The 27,436-nt window shown below is 36.6% G+C and overlaps 1 protein-coding gene across 4 annotated transcripts in view; it reads left to right on the top strand.

The window, feature by feature from the left end:
• The window catches only part of shc1 (SHC (Src homology 2 domain containing) transforming protein 1), a 78,812-nt gene that overhangs the window by 17,172 nt on the left and 34,204 nt on the right, over positions 1-27,436 (top strand). The window contains exon 2 of one of the 4 annotated variants that reach the window (XM_087286943.1): positions 17,572-17,613. The exons of the other annotated variants lie outside the window; for them this stretch is intronic. Coding sequence (XP_087143069.1) covers positions 17,602-17,613 — 12 coding nt within the window. The 5' untranslated portion in view covers positions 17,572-17,601. The remainder of the gene's footprint in view (positions 1-17,571; positions 17,614-27,436) is intronic. 4 annotated transcript variants of the gene reach the window in all.

Below are 27,436 nucleotides of genomic sequence, written 5' to 3'. Positions count from 1 at the left end.
TTACTCCAGAAAGTCAAGATGAATTGTATCTCCTCATGGCCTAAATTCAAGTGTTACTCTGAAAGGTTTTTAAACTGCATGTAAATTTTTTTTACATAAACCGTCTCTTTTAGATCACAAAAGAGATCAATGTATTATGCTTCAGTGGTTTGTATAAGCAGCCATACACAAGTTTATTTACAACATTTTTTCAATGTTTTATGGGATGTTTGGAACTCACATTATTTATATTGCATTTCCTTATTCAAGACTTTTATAGTACATTGTGTGAAAAACCTTTAGGTTGAAAATACATAATTGTAAAGCAATTTTTTTTGTTGTCCATCACTTCTGTGTCAAGACGTATGCAAATGTGTCACTAGAACTGAAATTAATTCACCAAAAACACAAATTTACCATTACTTGTACAAACAGCCCTTTGTCATTACAGCTCTTTACAATAATCTAAAGCATCAAGTAGGGATGTAATGATTCCCCTGACTCACAATAGAATACGATTTACGATACTAATCTCACAATTCACGATTTAGTCACCATTTTTAAACAAATTTTATTTATTTATTTTTTTTTTGTTTTTTTTCAACTTTGTTATGACAGGACAGTAGAGAATTCAGACAGGAAAGCATTGGGAGCAGAGAGAGGGGAAGCATTGGCAAAGGACCTCGAGCCGGGAATCGAACTCAGGTCACCGTGAGCACGTTGGTGCTATATGCTATATACCCACTAGGCTACTTGCGCCAACTTAAACAAAACATTTTTTAACAAATTTAAGGTGCAGAGCACTTTCATTTTTTTTTTTTTTTTAAATGCCGCACTTTTTTTTTTTGCAAAATAATATATTTTCTGGCTTAACCAAATTGCTATTTTAAAAACAAATAAATTAAAAAAGAAGAAAAATAATACAAACTAAAGAAGACTCTTTAGTTTAAACAAACTAAAACTGTGACTGTGCTGGGATGTTTTCTGGCGTAAACTGAGATCTTTGCACATTTACAATGTACCTTGCTTAAAAAAACTCTTTCACTGAAGACTGAGATGGCTGGTGTGGAGAGAAAAGCCTTTGCTAAATCAGAGAGCAGCGTGTACAGAGGTGGTCAATAGGCCTACTGCTCTAGGGGACTGACCACTGGCATCAAAAAACAGATGATAATATTACTAATTATATAGTAGAATAAGAATAGAGACAGGAGTTGAACATGATTATAAAGAGGAATAATTCATATTAATTGTATAATTAATAAGTATAAGTATCAGTGTGATACACTTAATAAGAGATAATCTTGAACATTTTTAAATGTTTAGTAATAAGCTTATTATCAAAATATGCATAAACTAATTTGAAAAGGAGAGGGTAAAAAAATCTAATAACTTGTTCTGTGACAGAACAACTTTCTCCTTCAGTCTGAAAAACATCTTCACGCTTTCATATGAAAACACTGATGCACCACGTGATCTCCGTAGCACTTGTCGGAGCAAGCAGAGCTGCAAATCGCCCGATCTGCGTGGTTTGTCTTCTTAATAGTTTTCTGCATATAACCATCTGTAACAGTAGTTTTTCACAGTGCTAACAGTTTTTGTGCATCATATATGTTGTTCTGTTAGTGAAAGCATCTTTTTGCAGCTTTTGCACACAGTTTGTGTTTTGTCTGACACACTTCACCGCTGTCATTTTACTCTGTCGCCCTACCTTTTGCTCGCCGCTGATGTGCAGCTAAAGCAAGCTTGCGCCTGTAAAGACAGCGCCCCCTTTGTTAAAAAAATGTATCATGATTCATTTAACATTTCCACTGATTTGAATCGTCATATAATTGAATCGATTTTCAACTAGTTTACGGTGAGCCGTTACATCCCTAGCATCAAATGGTTGCTGATTTATAATCTCATGCTTTAAAAGGTACCTTTTCAATAAATCGTTCAACCCAAAAAATGTATTTACTCTTCTTCAAGCCATCAGAGATTACTTCTTAAAACAGCACATTAAAGAGGATACTTGTGCTTTGTGATTCATAAAATGCAGTTAACAGCTACCAGCTTTTTTAGAGGCAAAGCAAAATAAAGCAAAATGAATACCCATGACTCCTAACAATATACTGGGGTCTCATGAAACAAACGGCAGTCTGGAGTGGTATTGATGGTAAATAATGTTCAGTTGTTTTGTAAATACTACTTATTTTGCCGTATAAGACCTTGGTGTGTACTAGAGCTGCACAATTCTGGCTAAAATGAGAATGGCAATTTTTTTGACTAAAATAAAGATCACGATTTTCTCACGATTCTGTTGATATAAACTAAAGGTTAATATGAGTGGACTATTATATTGTTATTCCCAAACATGTGGTAAAACAGCAATAGGCTTTGTGTAGGTCTACTGTTGCTAAAATGCTAAATTTTGTAAAGACTTGGAATGGTGGACTTGAACAGACTTTAGATTTGTCCTGGTCATTAATGCTGATGATAATTCTGATGTTGAATCATTGTGTTTCAGGCATATGCTTGCAATCTGTAATTTTCTGCTTAAAATCTGTCACTGACGTGATTTTGGTGAATATAGAAGACTGGGTGCATATTTATGCATTTCGGCAGGTTTTGAATACTTTTTGGGCTGTCAGCTACATCTGGCAACACTATGTGCGCTTTTGGTTTCTTTTTCACAGCTAAGAGCGGTTCACTTCGCGCGCGGCTCGCAAACGATCACTCTTTGTCAAAAACTGAATGTTATTTACAACTTTAAAAGCTGTTATTTACAGCCGTTGTAGGTTAAGTTCACTAAACTTTATTCAGAGGCGTGCACGCCCGCCCTCTCTATGGTAACAGCTGACGGTCAGCTCACGTCACGTGGGATTTTGCGGTCGCAAATACATCATTACATGAAGACAGAAATGACATTTTTGCGGTGAATTATACCTTATAAATACAGCATGTAACTCTTTCAACATAATTTGGAGGTGTCCACGTTCCTGAACAACGTATGTAAAACAATGTGGAGACTTATGCGGCCACCATTGCTTCTTTCCTGAACTTGAAAATGTGATTGACAGAATCGTAGAAATGCTGGATTAAGATCGTCTAGGGGGTCAAATCAAAATTGTGATCTTTTTACATTTAGTTTGGCCTATATATTTGTTTTTGTTTGTTTGTTTGTATATGTATATAATTTGACTCTCAAAATTCCAGTAGCTATTGGCTTGAATCACCAACAACCAATTTCTGCTGAAATTCTTCTTTGATTCATTCAGTTCTACTGAAGGTCACCATCGTGGATGGCTTAATGGAATGTAAATTAAGAGCAAATTCTCATTTTGTGGAACTATTTTCTCTTGAATGCCAAATAATTCAAGGCATTTTTCCTGTAATCTTCCTGTCTGAAATAGCTCTCAAGTATTTCTTGGAAAAAAAAGAAAATAATGGCTGATCAGAGCGACATGAGATTAAATACCGACCATGTTCACTTTTACATGAACTCTCACTTTAAAGTGACTTGTTTGAAAGTTTGGGTGTGCAAGGAGTGTTACACGACCTCTGACCTCCTCTTCCAGTGGCAGGACCTTCTCTAAGTTCACACACATCCTGCTTGGTCCTGGTGAGCTGTGTTTGTGGTTCCTGTGAACTTTTTTCACCCCCAAGGATGCTGTGGCCTTTTGTTCAAATGGTCTCGCGCCGAGTAAAACCCACACATCGCTCACCCACTGCAAGAGACACGCAAGCTGTTTCTCAAATCCTGCACTTGTGTCCCTGACGCCTAGGCATTTGGAAACGCGAGCTCGCAAATGTTTTCCCTTGCTGAGAGTTTGATGGTGATCCAAGGAAGATTATGAGTTAAAATGTTGGAGACTTTGACCTACTTTGTGAATTCATTCTGTATTTTGTTGCTGGTTTTAGCATGCGGTTCGTTTAAGGTCAATCGCACATTAGTTCCTTTGTAGTGCACATTATTTCAGCATTCTATGTTATGAAAACATGCTTGGGTATTCTTTTAAGCTTTTCCTGAGATTTTGTATTAGTTTCTCAGGGTATATGTGAAGGTGAATCATTGCACAAATTACATTTTGGTTGGAAATGTATTCTGTTTAAGTTAAGCTTCTAAGGTGTCAGGTTAGTTAATACTTAACTAGTAGTAACACTATACAATAAGGTTGTATTAGTTGGCATCAGTATACATTTAGTTATGGTAACTATAAAAAATAAGTTAGAGAAACTAGAAAAAATGTTATACTAACAAGAAAAATGTGTTGTAACTAAAAAAATAAATTTGGGCAACTTAAAAAAAGAAGTTGTAAGAACTATAAAATGTAGAAAATTAAGTTGGAGTAACTAGAAAAAGGTAATAATTCCTTATAATAAGTCCTTACATTTATATAGCGCTTTTCTAGACACTCAAAGAGCTTTGCACAATGGGAGGAATCTCCTCATCCTCCACCAGTGTGCAGCATCCACTTGGATGACACAACGGCAGCCATATTGCGCCAGACCACACACCAAACACCAGCTGATTGGTGGAGAGGAAACAGATGAAGCCAATTATGACATGGGGATGGTTAGGGGGCCATGATGGACAGAGGCCAGTGGGCAAATTTGGCTAAGATGGCGGGGTTAAACCCCTGCTCTTTTTCGAAGGACATTTGATTTTTAATGACCACAAAGAGACAGGACCTCGGTTTAACTTCTCATCCGAATGACGAAAGGTCATTTTAAGAATTAGAAAAAGTGAGTTGGGCAAAGAGACAGTTTAGGTTAAAGATGTGGTGACTTTATTGTAGTGTACAACATTGCAACATTGTCTAATGTGTTACATTTGTTCTTTATTTGTTTATGTATGTATTTAACTAATGTAATAATTAACACATTAATACTACTAATAATTTGTCATCGCTGAATACAGCCCAATCACAATTCTACCCCCTAGCCCTTCACCTTACACCTACCCCTTATTTTGCAGTTTCATGTAAAGGGGTGGGGATGTCCAAATGCACTTCATTTTGAAGGTGTAAGGCTAAGGGGAAGGGCTAGATACCCCTTGAAACTGGGAATTTTTTTAGGACCACACTCGAAACCAAAGGGTACGAAAATTTCTCACAATACACCCGCCACAACGGAAGCATGACTGCACACGGAAATCAGGAGATGCACAATTTAATATTTTTTGTCATTGTTATGAATTTTTACAACAAACAAGCATATATTATGTTTTAATACATTTATAACGGTATTGGTGTTTTATCATCAGGCTTAAAAAAAAAAGCTAAAATAAAAACTGCTAAATTTCGCTATCTATAATCCTTAATAATAACTCCTGTATAGCAGTCCTGCAGCATTCTGTCACTCGATGACACTCGAATACCCTGTCAGAAAAGTGTAATGGCTGGGAATGAGCTTTTTACAGTGTCTGGTATAATGTTTATGAGCTTATGAGCTTATTGGCACTTTATATCATTATGATAACACAATATTGTTGCCTTCAGTGATTTCCTTAAAGGGGAAATGAAGCACTCAGTTGTGTTCACATTATTTTTACATAATTTTGAAGCCCTTCCCTCTCACACTCGGTTTCAAGAGCCAAGAGGAAAGGGTAGGGGAACAAAAATAGAATTGGGATTGAGTCTAAATGTGTTGTTCATTGTTAGATCATGTTATCCAATCGAGAACAATATCTTGGTGTATATGTAAGTAAACATTATCTAATTAAGTTGTTAATGTAAAGAGGTGCATTAGGATGTAAGTTAACATGAAAGATTATGTAATGCTGAACAAAATAGTGGGGCTGCATGGTGACGCTGTGGGTAGCACGATCGCCTCACAGCAAGAAGGTCGCTGAATTGAACTGGGTCAGTCGACATTTCTGTGTGGAGTTTGCATGTTCTCACCATGTTCTCGTTTCCCCTTCAAATCCAAAGACATGTGCTATAAGTAAATTGGGTAAGCTAAAAATTGTCCGTTGTGTATGTGTGTAAATGAGTGTGTATGGATGTTTCCCAATGATGAGTTGCAGATGGAAGGGCATCCACTGCGCAAAATATGTGCTGGATAAGCTGGCAGTTCATTCTGCTGTGGCGACCGCTGATTAATAAAGGGACTAAGCCAAAAAGAAATTGAATGAATGAATGAATGAACAAAATAGTTGTTCACCATTAGTTCATGTTAACTAATGCGGTAAATAACACTTTAATATATATGTAGCCTGGCCTATTTTAGCAAATTTCATTTGACTTAATCCCTCATGGTGATTTATAAACTGAATATTGATTGTCGTGTGCCACATCTGGGTTGCTTCACAACATTTTAACAGAAATACTTAAAGTTTTTCCATTCTTCATGACGAGTTATGTAATCTGTGAAGTTGACCAAAAGGAGCACAGCTTTCAAACATGACGAACAATGGAATTGGTAATGCTAAAAGTTTTGCCAAAGTGGAAAAGGTTTGTGGACAACCACTTCTGAAAAAAAAAACATGCCACTTCTGTTTCTTTGTTTGGTTGTTAATTCTATTGCAATGCACAATTTGACATGTTTCTAGTCTACGACAAGAATTTAGGAGTTAAAATCACATCAGACAATGTTGCTACTTTAAAGTCACCATGAAACAGAAGGCCTTGAAATGAGAAATGAGGGGGGGAAAAATTGGGTGGTGAAGGATTTTGTTTTGGAGCTGATTGAATTGTTGAAGATGGGTGCTGCTAGCAAAAGGAAGGGAGATCGAAGAATGGATGAAGGCAGAGCAGACATGAGATACGCCCTTATAACCCCGCCCCAAAGGCATTCCATGTGACCAGAAATTAAGAAAAATCATTTTGAATGGGAAGGGACGGTTTATGGTATTTGATACATTATGAGGGAAAATTAGTTTTTACTAAATAATGAAGTGCACAGATATATATCTTATAACAAGCACTACTATATAAATATAAAACTAACAAATAATCTGTTAATAATCAGGTAGTTTAACTAGTTAGTTTAGCCGTCATGGTAAACACTTTAAGTGTACTGACTAAGCTTGATCCGAATGAATGTTTTTAAAAGGATTGGAAGGAGTGGTTTTCTAATTCAATCGAGGGGACACAGAAACACTTAATTAGGTTGAAACTGAAACTAGGAAGTACTGTGCAAAAGCAATGACAAAAAAGGCTTTATTACATATGATGTGTGGAATGAGCTGTGGTTTTTGTAGAATGAAGTGTCATAAATGACTGTCATGTAATACTGAAATTCTCCTTCCATTTCTGAAGTAGAGCAGAACAATGTCACATCAGTCCTCTCAACCACAGACAGCTTGTTTTGGCTACTGGAACAGGCGGTTGTACAGCTTGATAAATATAAGTAACATGGCACGAAACTTCATGTGCTTGTCTCCTAATTAGGACTTGTAATACATAAATATTGAGTCTGCTCTTTGAAACAAAGAAGCGATGGTAGGAAAAAAATAGCTTGTGGAGACTGTGGGAAACTGTTTATCCGTACAGTGTGTGCATTTCAAAAGGTCAAATCCAGTTTGAATCTTGTTGCAAATCAAGTAAACACTATGAACAGATTCAACAGTCAGAACGATTTCATTCCAGTTAAAATAAAATGTCCATGTAACTGTTGTCTGTGACAAAAATATTGTGTGTGTTCTGAAACAGTCATAATGAAGTATAACCTGCCAATAACCAATAAATTAGCCAATAGGCATATCTTTGCATTACGACTTCAGATACATCTACACTACCCGACAAAAGTCTTTTAATTGATTTCAGCTGTAAGAGCAACAAATAATAACTTGACTTCTAGTTGATCATTTGGAAAAGTAGTAGAAGGTAGATTTTCCTCAAGATTCTCTTAGAAATCAGTCAAGTTTGGTAAAGGAAAATTTCATGGTTTGGGGTTTCATTCAGGATGGGGGCGTGCGAGAGATCTGCAAAGTGAGGTATACAGCCTGAGGTATCAAGACTTTTGTGCTATCCATTACATTACAAACCACAGGAGAGGGCAAAATCTTTAGCAGGATAGCACTTTTTCTCATACTTAAGCCTCTGCATAAAAGTTCCTGAAAGCAAAGAAGGTCAAGGTGCACCAGAATTGGCCTGCCCAGACACCAGACATGAACATTATTGAGCAAGTCGGGGGTTTGATGAAGGAGGAGGCATTGAAGATAAATCCAAAGAATCTTGGTGAACTCTGGGAGTCCTCCAAAAACACTTTATTTGCCATTCCGAAAGACTTTATTAATAAAGCTGAGTATGCAGTCCTTCAAGCTCATGGGAGTCATACTCAATATTTAATTTTTTCCACTGCACCATGACTTTATATTCTATACTGTACATTATTTCTGTTAAGTGAAAAGACTTTTGTCTATGTAAAAACCAGGCTTACTGTCCTAATTGAATGTAAAAAATCAGGCCATGTTCAAATTTTATTTTGCTAAAATAAGTGTAATCTAGAGGCATTTGCCTTTCATTTAAGCCAGTTCTGATACCAAATGATCAACTTGAAGTCAAGTTATTATTTGTTGTTCTTATAACTTGGATAGGCGACAAGACTTTTGTCAGGTAGTGTAGATTTTTAGGGCACACTCCCACTATGCTATCCGAACTGTGCCCAGGCCCAGATCGTTTGAGAAGTGTGAGTGCGCTGAATCGGGCTCAAGCACGGTTCACTTGGCCGACACTGGCCCAGTTGGAAGAGGTGGGCCTAAACGTGGTTCACTTGGGTTTCGAAATTGAAAGCGAGACTTTTAAGGGTTGAAAGGGTTGAAACCCTGACTTTTAAGGGTTTCATATGGATTTATTAATCATTCTACTGTTCAATAAACGCAAACTGCCGTAGTTTATTAAAGACGCAAAACCCTCACTGCATGACAGCTGCGCACCTTCAGCAAACCTCCTCATTCCTGCAGCACGAGGGCTTTATGATTTTGTATGAGCATCAAAAGGGGCGGATCTGTTCGGCAAAATATCTGACTGCGTGTCACCGCATCCCTAAGGACTGTTTGGCGAAAAATTTGACTGCATGTCACTGCATATCAAACGACTAAAATGATATAACTAGAGAAATCTCCACTGTGCTTAGCGAGAGCGCTTACTGAACAGCGCAGCATCGATGACGTAAGCGTGCCCAGGCCCGATTGTAGTGTGAGTGCCGGCCATTGGGGGAGACGGGAGGGGGGACAATCGTGCTTTGGCCTTGTTCGAGACAACTGTACATAGTGTGAGTACGGCCTCAGTGTGCATTCAAATATTTGTTGTATTTTATGCATTCAAAAAGTATATATCTTTTATGCTTATATGCCATTATGGGCTTTTGTAATTTTCTTAAAGGACATTTCTTGAAGAAAGCATGAAAAAGAAGAACCAAATTTTGAAACAATCTTTTTGTTCTCTAAAATTGATTGGTGAAGAGAAAAAAACAAATTATTATTCATTTCTTGGTATTTTTGAAATCTAGTTTCTGCCGCAAGTGTGGAAGAGAAAGTGGAAGCCGGTTCAAGGAAGCGGCAATATTGTGTGTTTCAGCTGGATGAACTGTGGTAGTACTAGAGAAAAAGAGAGAAAGAGGAACAGACCAAAAATAGAAAGCTCACACTTTTGCAGTCTAGCAGCCAGAGTAATTGCTAATCTAATGTCCATTTAGAAAATCCAGCAACACAATCCCACAATTCATTCCATCACCATTTTAATCATGTAGCCTTATTTATGGTGTCACGTAGCTAGCCGCGAATTGACAAATGTGTAGCATTTATCTTGCTGTTGCGTGACAGCACAAATCAGGGAAGTATTGTCTGTTTTTAAGAGGTGGGGGTTACTGATAGCTTTGGTATGTTGTTAAAGCTGTGTTTCAAGATAGCGCACAGAATACCTGTGTATGCATAAGGTGGGCTTTTTATATAGTAAGCATACTTGAGAGGATCAAAGTTCTCATAAGACCAATCTGAAACCACATAAACAAATTCTGGGCCTTTCATGTTGTTTTCCTGCGGACTTGAAAATCGTTTGTTCCGTTAGTGTAGATCTTTACCAGTCATGATATGCACAAGAGTCCCAGTGTTCCAATGGTCCATCAGAGGTCATTCACTAGTCACAAGTTCAGGTTTGGTCAGTATGGAAACTCTTTTTAAAGCCCAAAGTGTATCACTATAACATACTTTCAGTGTTTTGTGGGTCTGGCTGATTAATCGAAAGCAATATTCATGTGCATTTTGGCAGTAAAACTGGCTCTGTAATCAGCTCTAAATCTCCAGCAGCTGCTTTCAGATGGAGCAGCATTTATAATGCAGAACCATAGTTCACTGACAAGCTACGCAAAAGATCAAAGAAGATTTAATTGACGCAATCCTGAAAGCTTTTGCACCACTTCTCACTATCAGTGAACTTGTCACGTTTTTTAGTTGTGTTTATTAGTGAGATGAATCAATAAAGCTAGTTAATTTCCAGACCATCTACTTTGTGTTATATTTTTCAGTTTCCACATGAAAGGAGGATATTTACTAGTGATCACAGAGCCATGTTTTCATGACATCTTTTACTGAATTGTGATCTCGATTTCATTATGGGCTGGCTATTTCATTCAGTATGGGCTGGTTTAAGATTCTGACAGTATGATAACCTTGAATAAAAATATCACGGTTTCATGGTATTGTGATTACTACTCTAAAATATGTTCTTTTTAAATGTCTGGTTAAAAAACGAAACCTTTTTTCCCCTTTGAACACAATGTATTTTATTTTGAGAAACATTTAAAACATTTTGGAGCAGTAAACGTCAGGCTAAATAATTTAAATGATTCATTGACTTCTGCTTTCTTTATTTGTTTCAAAAACACAGATTTCTTTACAATTTAAAACGGCATCTTTGGATATGTGTTCTGCTGAAGATATTTTTGTCTAAAAACCCAAAAAACATAAAAAAAATATATCTTACATATACCATAGGAATGGTATAGCAGACCATTTTGGTGGTTTTAAAATCTAGACTTTTCCAAACCTATGTATACCCTGAAAACGGTTATCGTCCCATGCCTACGCACAGCCCTAGTATTCTGTACCAGCAGTGAAAATACTTGGTTTTCTGTATCAAAGCAAAACTTAAAACACATACTAAACAACAGCCTCTTTATTAACAAATTTGAATAACATTAACAGTTAAAAAGATGATATTTAATTTTTTAAAATAATCATTAAAAAAAGTATTTTAAATTGTGGCAGTTGATTCTGCTGTGGTGACCCCACATTATTATAGAGACTAAGCCGAAAAGAAAATGAATGAATGAATTTTAAATTGTGAAAAAAAACTTCTATAATGTAGTCTACTTTTTTGAAAGTACACAGTGGCAAACTAAATGTATGAGAATAATTTGCTGTTTAAGCTCCTATAGGTGCATTTTAAAAGAACCCTTAAATATAAAATATTTATATTAGGCTACCTTTGAAGCATAGAGTAGGCGGTTTCTGTATCTGAATGTTTGTGTCAGTTCGATTAGTACTGCACAATTCAATGCAGAATAGAACTGCGAATAAACACATGAGCACTATTTATGCTGGTTATAGTTATATTGTGGCTTTCCTCCTTTCTTATCAACAAGTGGCAACTGCAGCTTTTGAGTTCTCTGTTCTATAAGTAGTTAAAATCTGGTATTGTATCTATTTTATTTTATTTACTTAGTACCGAAGTATAACTCCCTATTCACATGGGGCTTCAGCGTCAAGGCTTGACTGAATGCGTGTCTAAAGTTGGTGCTAACACGATCATTATAGCAGCGTCAACCAATGAAATTCAGTCAGCAATAGGCCACTGTCTAGCTGGTATATTTGCATACAGCGATCTAATTGGCTGACGCTTCCGTCGGCTCTTAAAATTGAGCTGGTCCCAACTTCTGCAGCGACCAATGCCTCTGAAGCGGCGCTGACGGATCCACAATGCAGTTCTGCAACGCCTGACGTCACCCATTCAAAGTTAATAGGAATCGTTGAAGCTGACCCCCGTGTGAATGGGGCATAAGGTCTTGTGGTAACACTAGCCTAAAATGTACTTTTAATGTGTTTATTTACAGGAATTCACATCCTTTAAAAATGTACTGTATTTCATAGCATGCTCAGATATGGGTAAAACGATTACATTAATTTCAATACTTGAGACTTTTCTCTCTACATGTTTGGTGAGCAGTAATTTGTTGTTATTTCAGTTCCATATTTTCTGATTCTAAAACAACTGTCGGAATCCAATTTGATAAACAACGTCCTTTTGGACAATTGAAGTAGTGTTAAAACAATTCAAAGCTCTTGTCTGACCTGCATGAGCATTGTGTGCGTTGTTCATCAAATGTTAGTAAATCAAATGTGTTTGTTTCAGAGCCATGTATGGCCTTCTGTGTCTAAAATATTGCAATGTGGTGTAATTCAGTTCAGTCGTCTGGTCAACCCTGTTATTAAGAGTCTTGCCAGGAAAAAAAAATGCAGGCTATGTTGAACCTCTGTCCACTCCTAAAAAGAGAAGTGCAAACACGCACACCTTCCTCTGTTATCAACAGTCCACCTCAGGCTGATGCAGAGCTGTGGACCTGTGGGACCTGCAAGACAAGTTGCTTGTCACTGCCGGCTTATTAAAGTTTTAAATTTAGAATTGCCGTTTTATTTTTAGCTTGTCCTCTTGGATTAGTTTAGTTTTGGTTGGTTTCACTCTGCAGATGTTTTGTTTTAGGTGGTGCTTTTCAGTTTGTGGTTATTAATAACCAATGTGCAGTAATTTGGGTGGCAGTTTTGCAGGGCTGTCTTTTGGTTGAAATCTTTTAATCTTGTCCACTTTTGACCTCTACCAGAAGTTGTCGAAAATTAATTTAATTGGTTTGGTTTGTAGTAAAATGTGGTTGAACCTTACACGTGATTGTTATTATAGTTACAGAAATGAGAACTAGATATTTATGCTACTAGGTGTATATTCTCATAAAACAGAAAAAAATAAATAAAAATAAATAAAGTAAAAAAGGGGTGTCAATGAAAGGTGGTCATTGCCAGGGTGTTGGGTAGCTAATTGAGTAATAAATTGCATGTTACATGTTAGGATATACGGAAACATATTTTATTGCAGTATTTCCGTTCTCTGCAATTATATATTGCAATATAAATACAATTTCACCAAATGGCTTAAATAGCTCTATTTGCAAAGTCGTTACTTTAGATAAATTGTGATGATTTGCAGGGGTGTGAAATAAAATATATTTTTATACAATATATTGTATACATATAATAATAAAAACTATAGTCATAAAGTTATTTAAAAAAACAAGGTCCGTATTAAGTGGTTTATAGTATTCTAGAATTATATAGTAATTCTAGTATCATCTAGTATTTATAAAGGCTGATTTATACTTCTGCCTCAAGCGCTCACGTATGTTCCAGTGCAGTCTTGGTCCGGTCGCATAGCCCTCGTCATGGCTGATGCTGATGCTGACGAGCACCGCCAAAATATGTTATTATATGTCGCAATGGCGCATAGCGCAAGTTCTGTGATTGGTCAGCTTGGTATTGATTGTGGGGGGTGCTGACAGCCACGAGCACAATGGAGCAAGTAAGTGTCGAGTCCTGTGAAGTATCTCTAGATGGAAACTTTTGTTTTGTTTTTATCCTATAATGATAGTTGTTGCACGACTACCAGTTCCTGCCTCTGAATGAGTGAGTTTCAGTTTCTTATACATTAAGGTAACATTCAGAAAAAGCAAAACACCAATGAAAAAACTCGACACAGAGAAACATAAAATTAACGTAACATGGCATACTTTGCATTGCAGACGCACATATTGGGATACCGGTGATCAAATGATAAATTGTGCAGCTCTATTACATGTGGAAGAATATTGTATTAGATTTAATATGGGGTGTTTTTTTTTTTTGCTCTTCAGCTCTGATGACATGATATATAATAGTTTGAGGAACATCAGTGTAGATTTTGTTACACACTATAATCTGTTCAAAAACAGTTCATGTTCATGTTTTTTTTTTTTTGCTTGTTTTTATGATAGGAGCAAAAGCAGAAGACAAAATGATGATTTAGAAAGAGCATTATAGAATATTCTAGTCGTCTGACCAATCCAACAAGTGTTTATACTCACAACATCACCCAGTAATATTACAGACCTTTAAATGGAGACATTCTCTTATCTGTTTCTTACGAATAAAAGTTTCCACACTGAATCCAGACAATCATATGAGTACAACAATAAGGGGAAGTAATAATAAAGCAATAATTATAGGAAAATAGTAATTATACAAATGTAATTAAATGACAAATTATCAAATCATTAACTAATAATCAATAACATGATAAATATATAAATGACTAATGCTTCAAAATTATTATAAAACACAAAACAAATGAACGGTTGCTTTCTTGAAGCAACACACACACACACACACACACACACACACACTGCTGCAAGGATGTTCACATCCTTTGTTAGATTATGCAAAGGTAACTTAACCCTGCTTTTAGTTTTTATTTTAGTCTTTATCAATCAAACACTGTGTTATTAAAGTCTTGTCACAGCATGCCTGGTTGGTGGTTAAAGACTTTATGCTGTAATTGTTGTGTAAGATAAAAGAAAACTTTGATGAGTATCTTTTGTTAGTCTGTGGGTGGATAGATTTTAACTAGTATTAGCTGCATGCAATGTGGGCTAGATTAGTAGCCACAAACCAGAAGTCTTTCTGATGTTAATCCTGCACAAGTTACTATAGAGTCCAAAGACCATCATTTAAAAAAATAAAGTGACACTTTAATATGTTTTTATCAATTTCTGTGCAATTATTAAAACAATTACCTTGTAAATTCTTAACCGTGGTTAAATGACTCTCTGTGCCTTACATTCTCTGCTTACACCTCTGCTAAAGTGTGAATGTGGTTTCAAAGTGCAGCAACAGTGCTTGTTTAAATGTGTGTGCTTTGCAGAGAAGTATCATTGATGAGCTGAAAAAAAAAGAAAAGAAAAAAAAATGCATTGTTAACAAAAAATCACAAAATGTTCCGGAGGAGTTGCTATTGGTAACTAACTGCAGGAACACTTCTATTCTGGGTGTCTGCTTGAAGAATGTTACCTGCTCTGATCAACTCCAGCAGGCTGGAACATGTGTGCCACTGTCACCCAGTTGAGTCTGCAGGCTACAGCAGACGTACCCATTACCCGTCCTGCCGGGTCATTCCTTTCATTCCATGGTTTGTCTGAGCATGACCACAGACATTCTTCAATGTGCCTTTCTTTTTTTCTTTTAGGGTGTGTTTTATTCTTGGATGCACATGTATGTGTTTCATTATCTAACTGTAATCAGAGGTGTTCCTTACTGCCAACTGAACTTTTTTTTGCTTTTGTTGAGAATGTTGGCATCACGGTGGCGCAGTGGGTAGCACGATCGCCTTGCATTAAGAAAATCACTTATTCGAGCCCTGGCTGGGTCAGTTGGCATTTTTGTGTGGAGTTTGCATGTTCTCCCGTGTTGTGTCGCAGCTGGAAGGGTAACTGCTGTGTAAAACACATGCTGGATAAGTTGGTGGTTCGTTTCACTGTGGCGACCCCTGATTAATAAAGGGACTAAGCAGAAAAGAAAATGAATGAATGAATGAATGAATGAATGAGAAAGTTTTTGTGCTGATACCATGGCTAGTTTAAGCCTATTATGGAATAAACAAGTGTGTCACTAAAATGCCAAGGTGGAAACAAGGCCCAGTTTTAATGAGAGATTCTTTTAATAATGTTCAAGTGATTCATTCAAAATGGCTGATTCATTTAGAAACAAAGTAAGTGATAGGGCTGGACAATAATTCGATATCAATGTATATCGCGACAGAATTTTTTTCATTAACGGTGATATGATTCTTAAACCCATTTCCTGCATTTCGATATAAATTTGCATATAAATATATTTTATGATATGTAAGATTTTATACATTGTATCATTTGTCACTGAATGACTTTCAGTGCTCAGCCGTAAAGAGCATGGTCATGTCACTTGCATGATGACGTACGTAACAGAAATGCGGCCTGCCAGCGCTCTGCAGTTCGCTCCGTCACAGAAAGTTTTAGCTACAAAAAGAGTGCCCTGAATACGGATGTGAATAAACAAGCTTCCACAAGTAAGAATGTAGACAAATTAGTTGATGAGAGAGGAAAGTCTAATGCAGTGGTTTGGAAGTGGTTCGGCTTTTTAAGTTCTGATAAATGGAACTTAAAAGCGGGAACACATCGAATCTGTTCCACCTGTTAGAACAGTGGTCGGGAGCCAATGGCAAAACCCACCATGCAGCTTTTGCGGCAAAGTACAAGCTGGCCGAAAGCCGAAAGAAGGCGTGCGAGGAGCTCCAGCATTAACTTGCAAACTTTTCACAAATGGCAAATAAGTCGTGTATGCTATGTACGGCAAATAAACTGTTCGCGGCAGTGCTGGATCTTGCTCCGGCAAATGTCAGATATTCGTGTTTTGCGTAACTTGTACGTGGTGAATATCTGCATGTGTGTTTATGTGAAAGAGAGACTGTGAATGAGTCCGAGTGAAAAATTGCTAACAAAGCTGTGTGCAATGTTGCCAGATTTTGCTGACTGATTTCAACCCAAAAACTCTCCATTCCAGGTCTATATACTGTAAAATGTAGCATTTCATCCAACAGTAGACCTACACATAGGCCTAATATTATTATTGTTACATTATTGTATATGTTTGAGAATAACAATACTAACAGCCTACTCATATTAACCTTTATTTACATCTACAGAATCGTGAGATATTTTGATCTTGATTTTAGGAAAAAAAAAATCGTCATTCTCATTTTAGCCAGAATCTTGCAGCCCTACTTAACTGTGCTTTGTATCTTATAATCTGGACCACAAAAACATTCTTTTGTCGCATGCATTTTTATAATTTTAACCTGATTGTTACCTAAAATTATGAAAACAATTTATGCCAAAAATAATTAGAATTTTAAATAAAGATCATGTTCCATAAATATAAGTTTTAAATTTTCTGTAGTAAATATATGATAAATTAATCTTTCCTAAGTAATATCCAATGCTAAGCACTTCTTTTAGACAACTTTAAATGTGATTTTCTCAATATAATTTTTTTAAAGCTTTTTAGATTTCAAATAGTTGTATTTCTGTAAAATATTGTCCTATAGCCTTAACAAACCATACATCCATAACCATACAACCATACATACAAGTACATTTTTTCAGCTTTCTGCTTTTTCAAACAGTTGTATTTTTTGCATTGGTAACAAGAATTATAGTCTCATTCTTCATTTGTTATCTCAAGACCTGTTTTAGTTAGATTTTTACAAAGTAAACGACTCCATAAGTGAGCTCACACACTGGTAAAACAATTATGATATTATCATAGTCCATAATATCACACACCCCTACTTGCGAATTGCCTCGGTTGAACCCCTTATACTGCCACAGGATATTTTTCTCCCATGTGCTAAAAGGATAAGCGCATCTACTGTATAATCCTTGACTGAATCATACAAAATGTCTTGGGCTAATCTGCTGTGATTGGTGGCTTTGCTGATGTGTCATGTGATTTTTGTGTGAACATGCTAATATGCGTTTACATGCACTTTCTAGGAAGACTGACACACAAAAGAGTGTCTTCCAATGGAGTATGTGGTAAGCGTTCCCAAATATTCACCTGCACGTACATATCCCGAGGCATGGAGGCTGGTAAAAAAAAAAAAAGCCTGACGCATTTCATACTTCTAAGTCAATGTTTAAGCCTGAAGGGTTAAATTACATGCTGTTACTCAGATTGAGACCAAACCAAAAGGAAATACACACTTTACAATTTATATAAATTAAATATTTATGTTAAATGAACTTCATTTGTAGGCTGTGCATTGATTTGCTAGTAGTATTACAAGCCTTTTGCTGAATAAAGCACTTTTGCTGCATTTCTTGCAGGTAATTATTGTATTAAGAGTTGAAATAGGATTTGATTATGTCGTGAGTGCTTATTTTTAATCTGTCTTGAGCCTGTAACATGGCTACGAAAGTTAGTCTAGCAGTTTCAGAAGAGAACATCTATGAATATCTTTTACTGCATTCCTTACATGCACGCGCACTGTGCTTTATTCACAACCTTTCTGCAGGGAGTTGAAAATATAGGTCATTAGATTTACCATAATGTCTGACTTGGTTATCTCACTTCCTGTCCTTCCACTTAGAGATGCGCGGGCTTTAGTGTGTGGCTTTCTAGATGAAACATCTTCATGTTGTCGTTAATGAGAACCATCAGCCTCTATGCCTAGGGATTCACCCCCAACATGCACCAGGTGATGGAATGGGTGTCTGGATCTTCACTATGCCCATGCATTTTCCCCTTATTCTTTTTTTCTTCCTTCAGAGGTGTGAGTTTAACTTTTCACTTCATCTCAATGTGTTAGAGTTCTCGGGTCATGGCACCAGACTTGTGAATGAAATCTGGGAGTTTGGGATTTGTTTCTTACCTGCTTTGGGAGTTTCTCCTCTTGGGTTCATCTTGGATCTTTTGGTCTTTATTTGTACTAGTTCTTATAGCTTGCAATATCAATCAATCGTCTTGATGATGATGCACATTGTGTTTATTTACTGTGTTCATTTTTAACTGTCTAATTTGAATGTAGCTCTTGCAGGGCTCAACAATGAGAATGGTTTTGCTTATTTTTACCTCTTTTTTTTTTAAAGGAATGCACTGATTTAAATATGTTGGCTGATGTTGATTCTTCATAACTTTAAATTTAAAAACTAATACAATGCAGTGTTTCCTCTAGGATGTTTTTCCAGCTCTGGCAGCAGGCCTTACTACCTATGGCGTTATTTCAATTACAAACCAAGATCGCATTCACCTAATATGAGCATGAGAACCTCTTTGCTTTCGAGATCTTCTTGTGCGCTCTCAAATAAACGCTGCTGAAGTGCAATTTAGTGCGTTTATGTAACAAGTATGTCTCCAACATTTATTATATTTGCTAAGAATATTTATGAATGTCTTTACCAAACCTACAGAATGGCATTGATGCATCCTGAAGTAAAGTGAAAGGGCCATAAACTCTAGCAAGATAAAGTCATTGTATGCAAAACCATGGAACTCTATCTATAAATAAAGGATAATTATGGAAAATTATGTTTATCTTAATTGAAAGCTACGTCATGTTTGCTGGCCTCATGCACCTGTCAGTCTGTCAGCATGTCACCTTAAAGGGTTAAACAAATAATGCACAGCACTACTATGATTACAGAAAAGTTTCTTAACTTTAAATTCACTTAACTTTTAATAAGTTTTGGTTCGATTATCACCCGCTATTAAGAAAAAACAACGGCTGAATATTTTGAATGAGAAGCTGTAATGGTGTGGCGCCCTGCCATAGAGGAATGAATGTAGCAGAAACCATGCAATGGGTACCTTTGTAATGTTTTAATACTTTAACTGCAGAAATCAAGGAAACTGCTAGAAAACATCTAAATCTGTCTTTCCCAAATTTATGTATAAATTTCAAATTTTAGCTAAATAGTTGACGATTATTTTCTCAAAATTGTGTCTTAATAAACTAAAAATAAGACACTAAAAACTAAAATCATTAATTGTACTTGCTACAAATAAATTTTGAAATCACTATTGCAATGTACAGTATGGTAAATTAACATTATTTTAATCTGAATAGTTTCCGTTTTCCATCATGCTTAAATTGCACTGTAAACAAAATTGTAAAATACATTAAAAAATTAGGGGTGTAATGGATCATGGTTGATCCATGATCCATACGGATCACAACCCAGTTTAATAACTGGGATTAATAACTGGGATTAATTATCCGCAGATTAATAACTTTTGAACTTTTAGGTTAATCCAACATTTATAATAATGGGGTCTATGCACAGCTTGAGTTTTAAAGCCAACGATAAACTTCTGGCGAAAGCTTAATGTGACTTTTTTCAATTTTATAAGGTTGTTTTTACAGCATTGATGTTGTAATGTAATTACAATGCATTCAGTACAATGCATTGAATAAATAAAGTGTTCATTTAGTTGTTCAAGCGTAAAACGAGATAAAAGACGGTTGTTGTGACCATTAGCACTGTCAGAAATTCCACTAAAAATACTGAGGTAAAATAAACTGTTCTATTTTGAAGACAGGGCGAGGGAAATTGATCTCATTGTGGTGCTACTTGTTCAATCTGAGACCTACTTCATATCGTATATCAAACAGGCAGTGAATATCACTGATTTTTAACGAAATCCGATCTTAAACGTGACTGTTTTGTAATAGAAAGTTTACCGGAAGCCCTTGGGCTGCCTGACTGATTATTAAAAGTCTGTGTGCATATATCCCATTGCAGAGAGGTCACCTCTCGCGTCATTCAAGTCACATGTATGAAAGCATTTTGACTTTACTTCAAAATATAATGATGATAAAAAAAATTTGTAGCATTTACATTATATTACCAGTGGGTGGCGACAAACAAACATCAAACTTTTGTCACTGAATAGGTTTTCAAAAATGATACACCTATAATGAAACATGAAGTTTTATGTATGAATTGTTGAATCATTAATTGAAAATAAATATGACATGTTGTACAAGATGTTAGATTTTTATATTTAGCACTATCAGCAACAGTAGCAAAGATTTTTCGAATTGATTCTTTTTTCTTCTTTTTTCTTCTTTTTTCATGATTTTTATTTTTGAATATGTATAAATAAATGGAAAGCAAATGACATCTCTCTCCTCCTTTTTGCTGATTTTTATCTAAAAGGTTTACCTTTTACGCCATGCCTAAATTTTACTGTAAACTATTTGTAAAATACAGTAAAAATACAGTAGATACTATAAAATATATATTTTTCATTTTATGGTAAATTAAATCAGTTACGTTGTATTACTATAGTCTACATTGTATCTTTCTTATACAGACAAAAACACAACCAAACACATGTGTAAATGTGAAAGTCATGTGAAGAACAAATGCTCATTACAGCTTCACAGCAAGCCAAGAAAAATACTAATATATATGAGACGTCCTGTATCATTCACACAGCTACTAAACACCATTATTGTCACATACATGAAACTAAAGTAGAGCAATACACATCATTTATCAACATTGGATGTGATATAAAACTTTATACAACAGTTCTATCTGGTTCTCGAATCTGATTTGATATTCTGCATTATCAGAACTTGTACAGCCTCTTGTACATCAGTTTTAATCCGCCCACATAGAGTGACAGCAGATCAATAAACTCACTAGTTTGACAAATATTGCAACTGTTAGACAACATAATGTACTTTTGATGCTTTTTAGTTGAGAATGTAGTTGTTTAGATCGCAACCATGCAGTTTATGTATAAGGGTAGTGCCTACTTTAAATATTTATGGTATCCATCTGCCTGACATTGAACAGAGCAAAGATGGTTGACATTGTCCATACACAAGATGGTGACAGAGACTGCATAATATTAACTAAATATCAAATCATTATAAAAGTTATTACTTTTTGGTTGGCCATTTGTTTGTTTCCAATTAGTGTCCTGTCTTGTTTTTGCAGACTAGTTCAGTAAAAAGATAGAAAGAAGAAATGCCTGCATGTGTTTAATGTTTTTCCTTATCACAAACACAACAGTAATCTGGTGGTGTTTGCTTTGCTTTGGATTTTTTTAGGGTTAATTATTGTGATCTCCTGATTGCAACAGAGAAATACTGGGACATATCTGTAGACTGATGGCATTTCATGCCGTTCAGCCTTATAATCCTAAAATGTCAGCAAAATCACCTGTTTTGTCATCACTTTAGACATTACGTTAGAGAATCATATACAGCCATATTGCACCACTGCTCACGTGATATTGTTTATGTATTTTACAACACTGATGAGAAATTAAAACAAAACTAAAAAGAACCACAATAATGTTTAAAAAAAAACTAAAACGTAAAAACTGAAGTGTCATACTCTGTAACAAAACGAATTTACGGTTATTCACTGTATATTAAGGAATCTTCCTGTCAACCAGATTACAGATTTTTACTGTAGCATTTTTACAGTTTTTTTACTTTTAATATTTGCACCATTTTACAGTCTTAACTTTTTAGTTGCCAACAAAAAAATCATATAAATAACCAATTTTTGACAGAAATTGTTCCACTAGCAATTCTTGCCATTTAATCAAACCCTCATTTGTAAGGCTTTTAAATATTTTAAAATTGGTGACATATTTACACCAGCACAATTGTCAAATCCTGAATCATGCACATCCTCAATAAATGTTACATGCTTTGGTTCAAAGGAGTGAGTGACAGTTCTGTCACTTTTCACAAAACACTCTTGTCATCCTTATTATTGAGCCCTGCTGTGTTTGTTTGTCTGTCGCCTTACCAAATGAAAAGTGTAATTGAATGTGTTGAATGTGCAGTGATCATGTGTTTGTTTACTCTGTGTTTATGTTGTCCCAAAAATGTTTGTCTGCGTAAATGTGTGTCATGTGATTTTTCTAGCTGCGTCTCTTTTCTGATGTATGTTTTGCATACCCTCTCTTTCTCTCCCTCCCCCTCCGTCTGTCTGCTTTGAGTGTGTGTGCTCGCCAGACATGCCCATGCCCTGGAGCCAAGGACCATGATGCAACCGTTTTTAAGCTCGAATATTCCCTCCCTCCAGACATTTCTGACGGACATTTTAGCACAGAAATGTGACAGGCGAAGAAAAAAAATCAAATCAATGCACCTTTGCAGTATTCGCAGTCCCCTGTGTCATTCGTGAATAGGAATACAGAAAGAGTGCACTCTGGGATTTGTAGTTCAGACAACTCTTCCCCATAACCCTGAATCCAGGTCACTTGGCTGATTCACAAATTAGCTCTCTCTAGTTATTCAGACACATCAATGAGACACTTATTGCATGGTTGGACTGAATGTGCAAGCGTGTACGCTGAGATAACCTTGAAGGGGAACCAAATGACATGTGTTTTGTTTTTGCTTGGCTTTGTTTTTTGTGGGTGAGGATGGTTTAGCAAAAAATGATGACATTGTCTTTATTCACACAGCCTCAGAAGAATATCTCCAAACAGTGATGTAAAACGTGTCCTGTTTTTTGCTTTGAAGCCCATTGGGCGGTGCGGTGGCGCAGTAGGTAGTGCTGCTGCCTCACAGCATGAAGGTCGCAGGTTCGAGCCTCGGCTGGGTCAGTTGGCATTTCTGTTGCCATGTTCTCCTCATGTTTGTGTGGGTTTCCTCTGGATGCTCCTGATTCCCCCACAAGTCCAAAGACACGCACAATAGGTGAATTGGGTAAGCTAAATTGTCCGTAGTGCATGTGTGTTATGAGAGTGTATGGATGTTTCCCAGTGATGGGTTGCAGGTGGAAGTGTACTGTGTAAAACATATGCTGAATAAGTTGGCGGTTTGTTCCGCTGTGGTGACCCCTGATTAATAAAGGGACTAAGCCAAAGGAAATTTAATGAATGAAGCCCATTGACTTTTTTTGAATGTACAATTTTTCACGACGTTCCACACAAGAAGTCGTTCAGGCTCTAAAGGAACAATACACTTTTTTGGTAATAGGCTTATTTTAAAAAGTAACCTAGAGTTTAAATAGTTGACTTTACCATTGTTTATTCTGTTCAGCTGATCTCTGGGTCGGGTAGGAGCACTTTTAGCTTAGCTTAGCATAGCATAAATCATTGATCATTAAATCAAATTAAATTATGCAGCCCTTTTACCTGACTACCTAGCTGGTAGGGCTGCAGAATTTGGAGAAAAAAATCTAATAGCGATTTATCTGATCAAAATTGTGACTTGTGATTTACTAAAATTTGATAAAATAGCTACAGCTTTTGATGTGCTGGTTTTAACAGTACCAAAGAAAGACCAAGCATAATCATAAAGTACACTACACCATGCTTCGGTTTATTTAATACATTTTTGTTTTTAATAAATTTGTCAATTGTCATGACAAATTAAGAAAATAATTACAGTATAAACTACATTAGTTAAATACCCAGGGCTCGTGGGTTCTGCTGTAACAGTTGTCTGCTTTTTAAGTAATGTTTGTTGGATCGTTTTATTTCTTCCACTCGCCTACTTCGCTATAATAATAATCAAAATAATCGCAACTTTTCAAATCGCAATTTCAATTTGAAATTTAATAATTGTGCAGGCTAGCTGAGTAGATACTAGGTACTGCATAAAACCATTGTGCCTACGAAAGCCATGGTATGGCAGCAATGTTCCCTGATAATTATGCTGGAATAGAGATATCGTTCCATATCAGCCTACAAAATAGCAATTTGATTTTCCTTTGCTCTTCGTACATGATTTAGCTACAGAAGATGCACACTTTAAATTGTAAAGCTCTGTTGAATTTTTTTTTTTTCGAGTGAGATGCTAATAGTCTATTCTGATGCATTGATTTATGCTAAGCTAAGCTAAAAGTTCCCTCCCAGACCCAGAGATTGGCTAAATGGATTCAAAAAGGTACAACTCAACAATTAACTCTAGGGGAGTAATAAAACTAGCCTATTTTCTAAAAAAGTGGAGTGTTTCTTTTAAAAGGATATCAGGGGGCATAAATAATGACAGATTTCAAGGTGAAACATCCCTTTGAAAGTGTCAGAAAGATGAAAAAAGTGGGATTTATGTGGAGGATTATCGAATACCAAGAAGTGACTAGCCTCCAACTCACTTGCTTTTAAGTTACCATGGGAGGGCCATTGAGGACAGACTTCATGCTCCTCATCCGCTTTTCCCTTCATCCATGGATGCGCTTACTCTCTCTTTTTCTCTGCCTCCATCATAATTGTGTGCATTAGAGAGAGAGAGAGAGAGAGGTGCTCAACTGCTTGTGCACATGCACACTCTCATAAATGCATAAATGAATGATGCTGCAAGGAGAGAGAGAGCAGAAGGGAAGGAGGGGGCAGGAGTGCAAAGGGAATCAGCACTAGCATCAATGTGAGAGAGAGAGAGAGAGAGAGAGAGAGAGAGCGATAGACCAGACAGGGAGGAGAGGAGAATAGAGGACAGTCGGCTGCATCGCTCCTCACAAACAGACGGAGGTGGAGAGAGGAGAGGATGAGAGACTGTGGGGGAAGGAGAGGACAAAAGACCGCTGTGCCGTTCATCACGCCTGGACCAGACTGACGTTGAACGAGGGGAGCTGGCATGACTTTGTGTGCTTTTTTTTAAAGAGGACAGAAGAAACGGATAAAAGAAAAAGAGCGTGTTTTTGTCTTTTTAAGGGAGGGGACTGAGCCAGAAAGCAAGTCAGGGAGAAAGAGGAGGATTGTCTGGCACTGTTTAAATATTAATGTGATTATGATTTGAACATGGAGGTCATACGGTTTTACCTCAAGTGTGGCTCTCTTGTGCTTTTTTTTTAATCCAAGGACTTTGTGGATTAAATGCCGGTCTTACTTTCTGCAACAACTACATCGTGAGGAATAAAAAACCTCTTTAAGGCTTCTTCTATTCTTTCACATTAAGCTTTTTTGGACGGCAACTTTCAAACTCTTGTATTTCTGATGTACATAGTGATGTCTTACTGAATCAGTGTTGTTACTTATGCAGACAAAGAATCAGGTTTTTTATGCAAAACTTTTCGATTTCTTGATTTGTAGTGTATAAACAGGTGCTTTCATAGAGATTTCATAGATATCAGGACAACTTTAAAGAGTTTGCTAGCTCTGCTGTCTGTAGCGTAAGTGTGTGCAATTTTTGATTTTCTTATTGGATCAGGGCCACAACTGGGCATGTGTTCTGATGTGTGTCTGGTTTATTCCGCGTTCAGATGTCAATACTAATCACCGTTGTGGTATATTGGTGGAAGCAGGAGTTAAACTTTCCCGTCTGGGGCCAGTTATCAGTGCAACACGCTGACTCTTGGTAGCTCTGAGCTTTCTAGATTGGACGGGAGAGTGACGACAGGTTTTGTGTTGGCGAAACTTTGGGTTCTCTCATGACTCTGTCTCGCACGCTTTTTTTTCAGTCTGTTACCATGGCAACAGTTTCATTGGCATGTTAAGTACTCACGCTGTGTCTTTTGCAACTTCAGCGCTAGTGTTTTCCAGCGTCCCAAGTTATGCTTTAAACCGGACTTTAAGTTTAATCTCTTCAGTATTAGCAAAGAGTCGTGCCTTCAGACCTTACGAAGGTTCAAGGTGCTCTCGCTCTGAACCTATTTGATCATTCAGTCGATCTCTTAAGTTCTCAGTTGCCATATCCAACATTGGCATTTTGTGATGTTTATAATGAAATATTTTGGTGTAGTGAAACTCAGGTTTTACCATCCGTGCTGGAGCTCGACTGCACTAATTCAACGTCTGATTTACCTTTAGAACACTAAGGTTAGCGTACAATCATAAAGACACGAAAGCTAGCCTGTTGCCTGCACTTGATCTTGACAATAGTGGCTAGTCTCTTGCATTGTTTCACTTTAGATTATCAGGAACTTTTCAAACTAAAGGTGCAGAGAAACCAGTGTTGATTTGGCAACTTGTTCACTCATGTTTACTAGATTCTGCAACAACTCGTCATATCAAAACAGGGACTTTGCCATACACCCAACCAACAGGTGCTACACCTAAGCTAAGTCACCACAGTGTTAAACTGTTTCTAATTTTATTTGGATGCATTTTTTATAGTCGGCATCTTTGGACTTTCTACTTCTCTGTACAGGTTCTCTTAAACACTGTGCTACTTCTGTGCCATGTTGTGTTGACGTCAGTAAAGTTCATGACACAATGAACTTCTTGGTTATACAGCAGAGACACTTTCGTTCAAGTACACAATGAAAAAATGAGCAAAGCGGTTTGGATACAGTGCAGCAGGTCTGATTTGATTTTGTTGTGATACAATTTACAATCTTGCAGTGCAGTTCTGTAACCTATTGCAGTTTGAAAGTCAGAGAGGTTCTCTTTGAGGTGTTCAATGAGGGGTTCCTTTTTATGAATGGTCTAGTAGCACCGCTAGTGTGATGCTTTTGTGATGCAATGCATTGTACATAAATCCTTCTCTTCTTGTCCTGCTCCAGCTGAGGGTTTGTTGAGGGTAGTTGTCTTTGACTGTCAGTCGCATCTATTAGAACAACTCGGAATGTCTTGCATATGGTGATACACACATGACACAAGACACTGTCCCTTTTTAGCCTCATGGGTTAATTGTGGTAACTCACTGGTGCTAAAGAAAAACAAGTTACTATCTGAATAAAGATGGCTTTTTTTGTGGCTTATGTAAAATATGTTAAATGAAAACTACTGTAAATAGAACAACACTGGAATCAGCTTGGACTTGGCTACAAACTAGTTTGCATAGCAACAGTGGTAACTCTTAAAGTCTATAAATGATAATCATTTGTGAGGTTTAAAGTTACTTTCGCTCAGAACTGTTACAGGTTACAAGACTGTTGCATATCTACTAAAGGTTTTAAAGTGTACTGGTGTGGTTAGATATGGTGTTTGACTTTGGTA

The sequence above is a fragment of the Danio rerio genome, chromosome 16 (genome assembly GCF_052040795.2).
Source record: "Danio rerio strain M-AB ecotype USA chromosome 16, GRCz13ab, whole genome shotgun sequence".
Classification (NCBI taxonomy): domain Eukaryota; kingdom Metazoa; phylum Chordata; class Actinopteri; order Cypriniformes; family Danionidae; genus Danio; species Danio rerio.
Note: the sequence above shows the minus strand (reverse complement) of the source record. Positions and strands in the feature narration are given on the sequence as shown.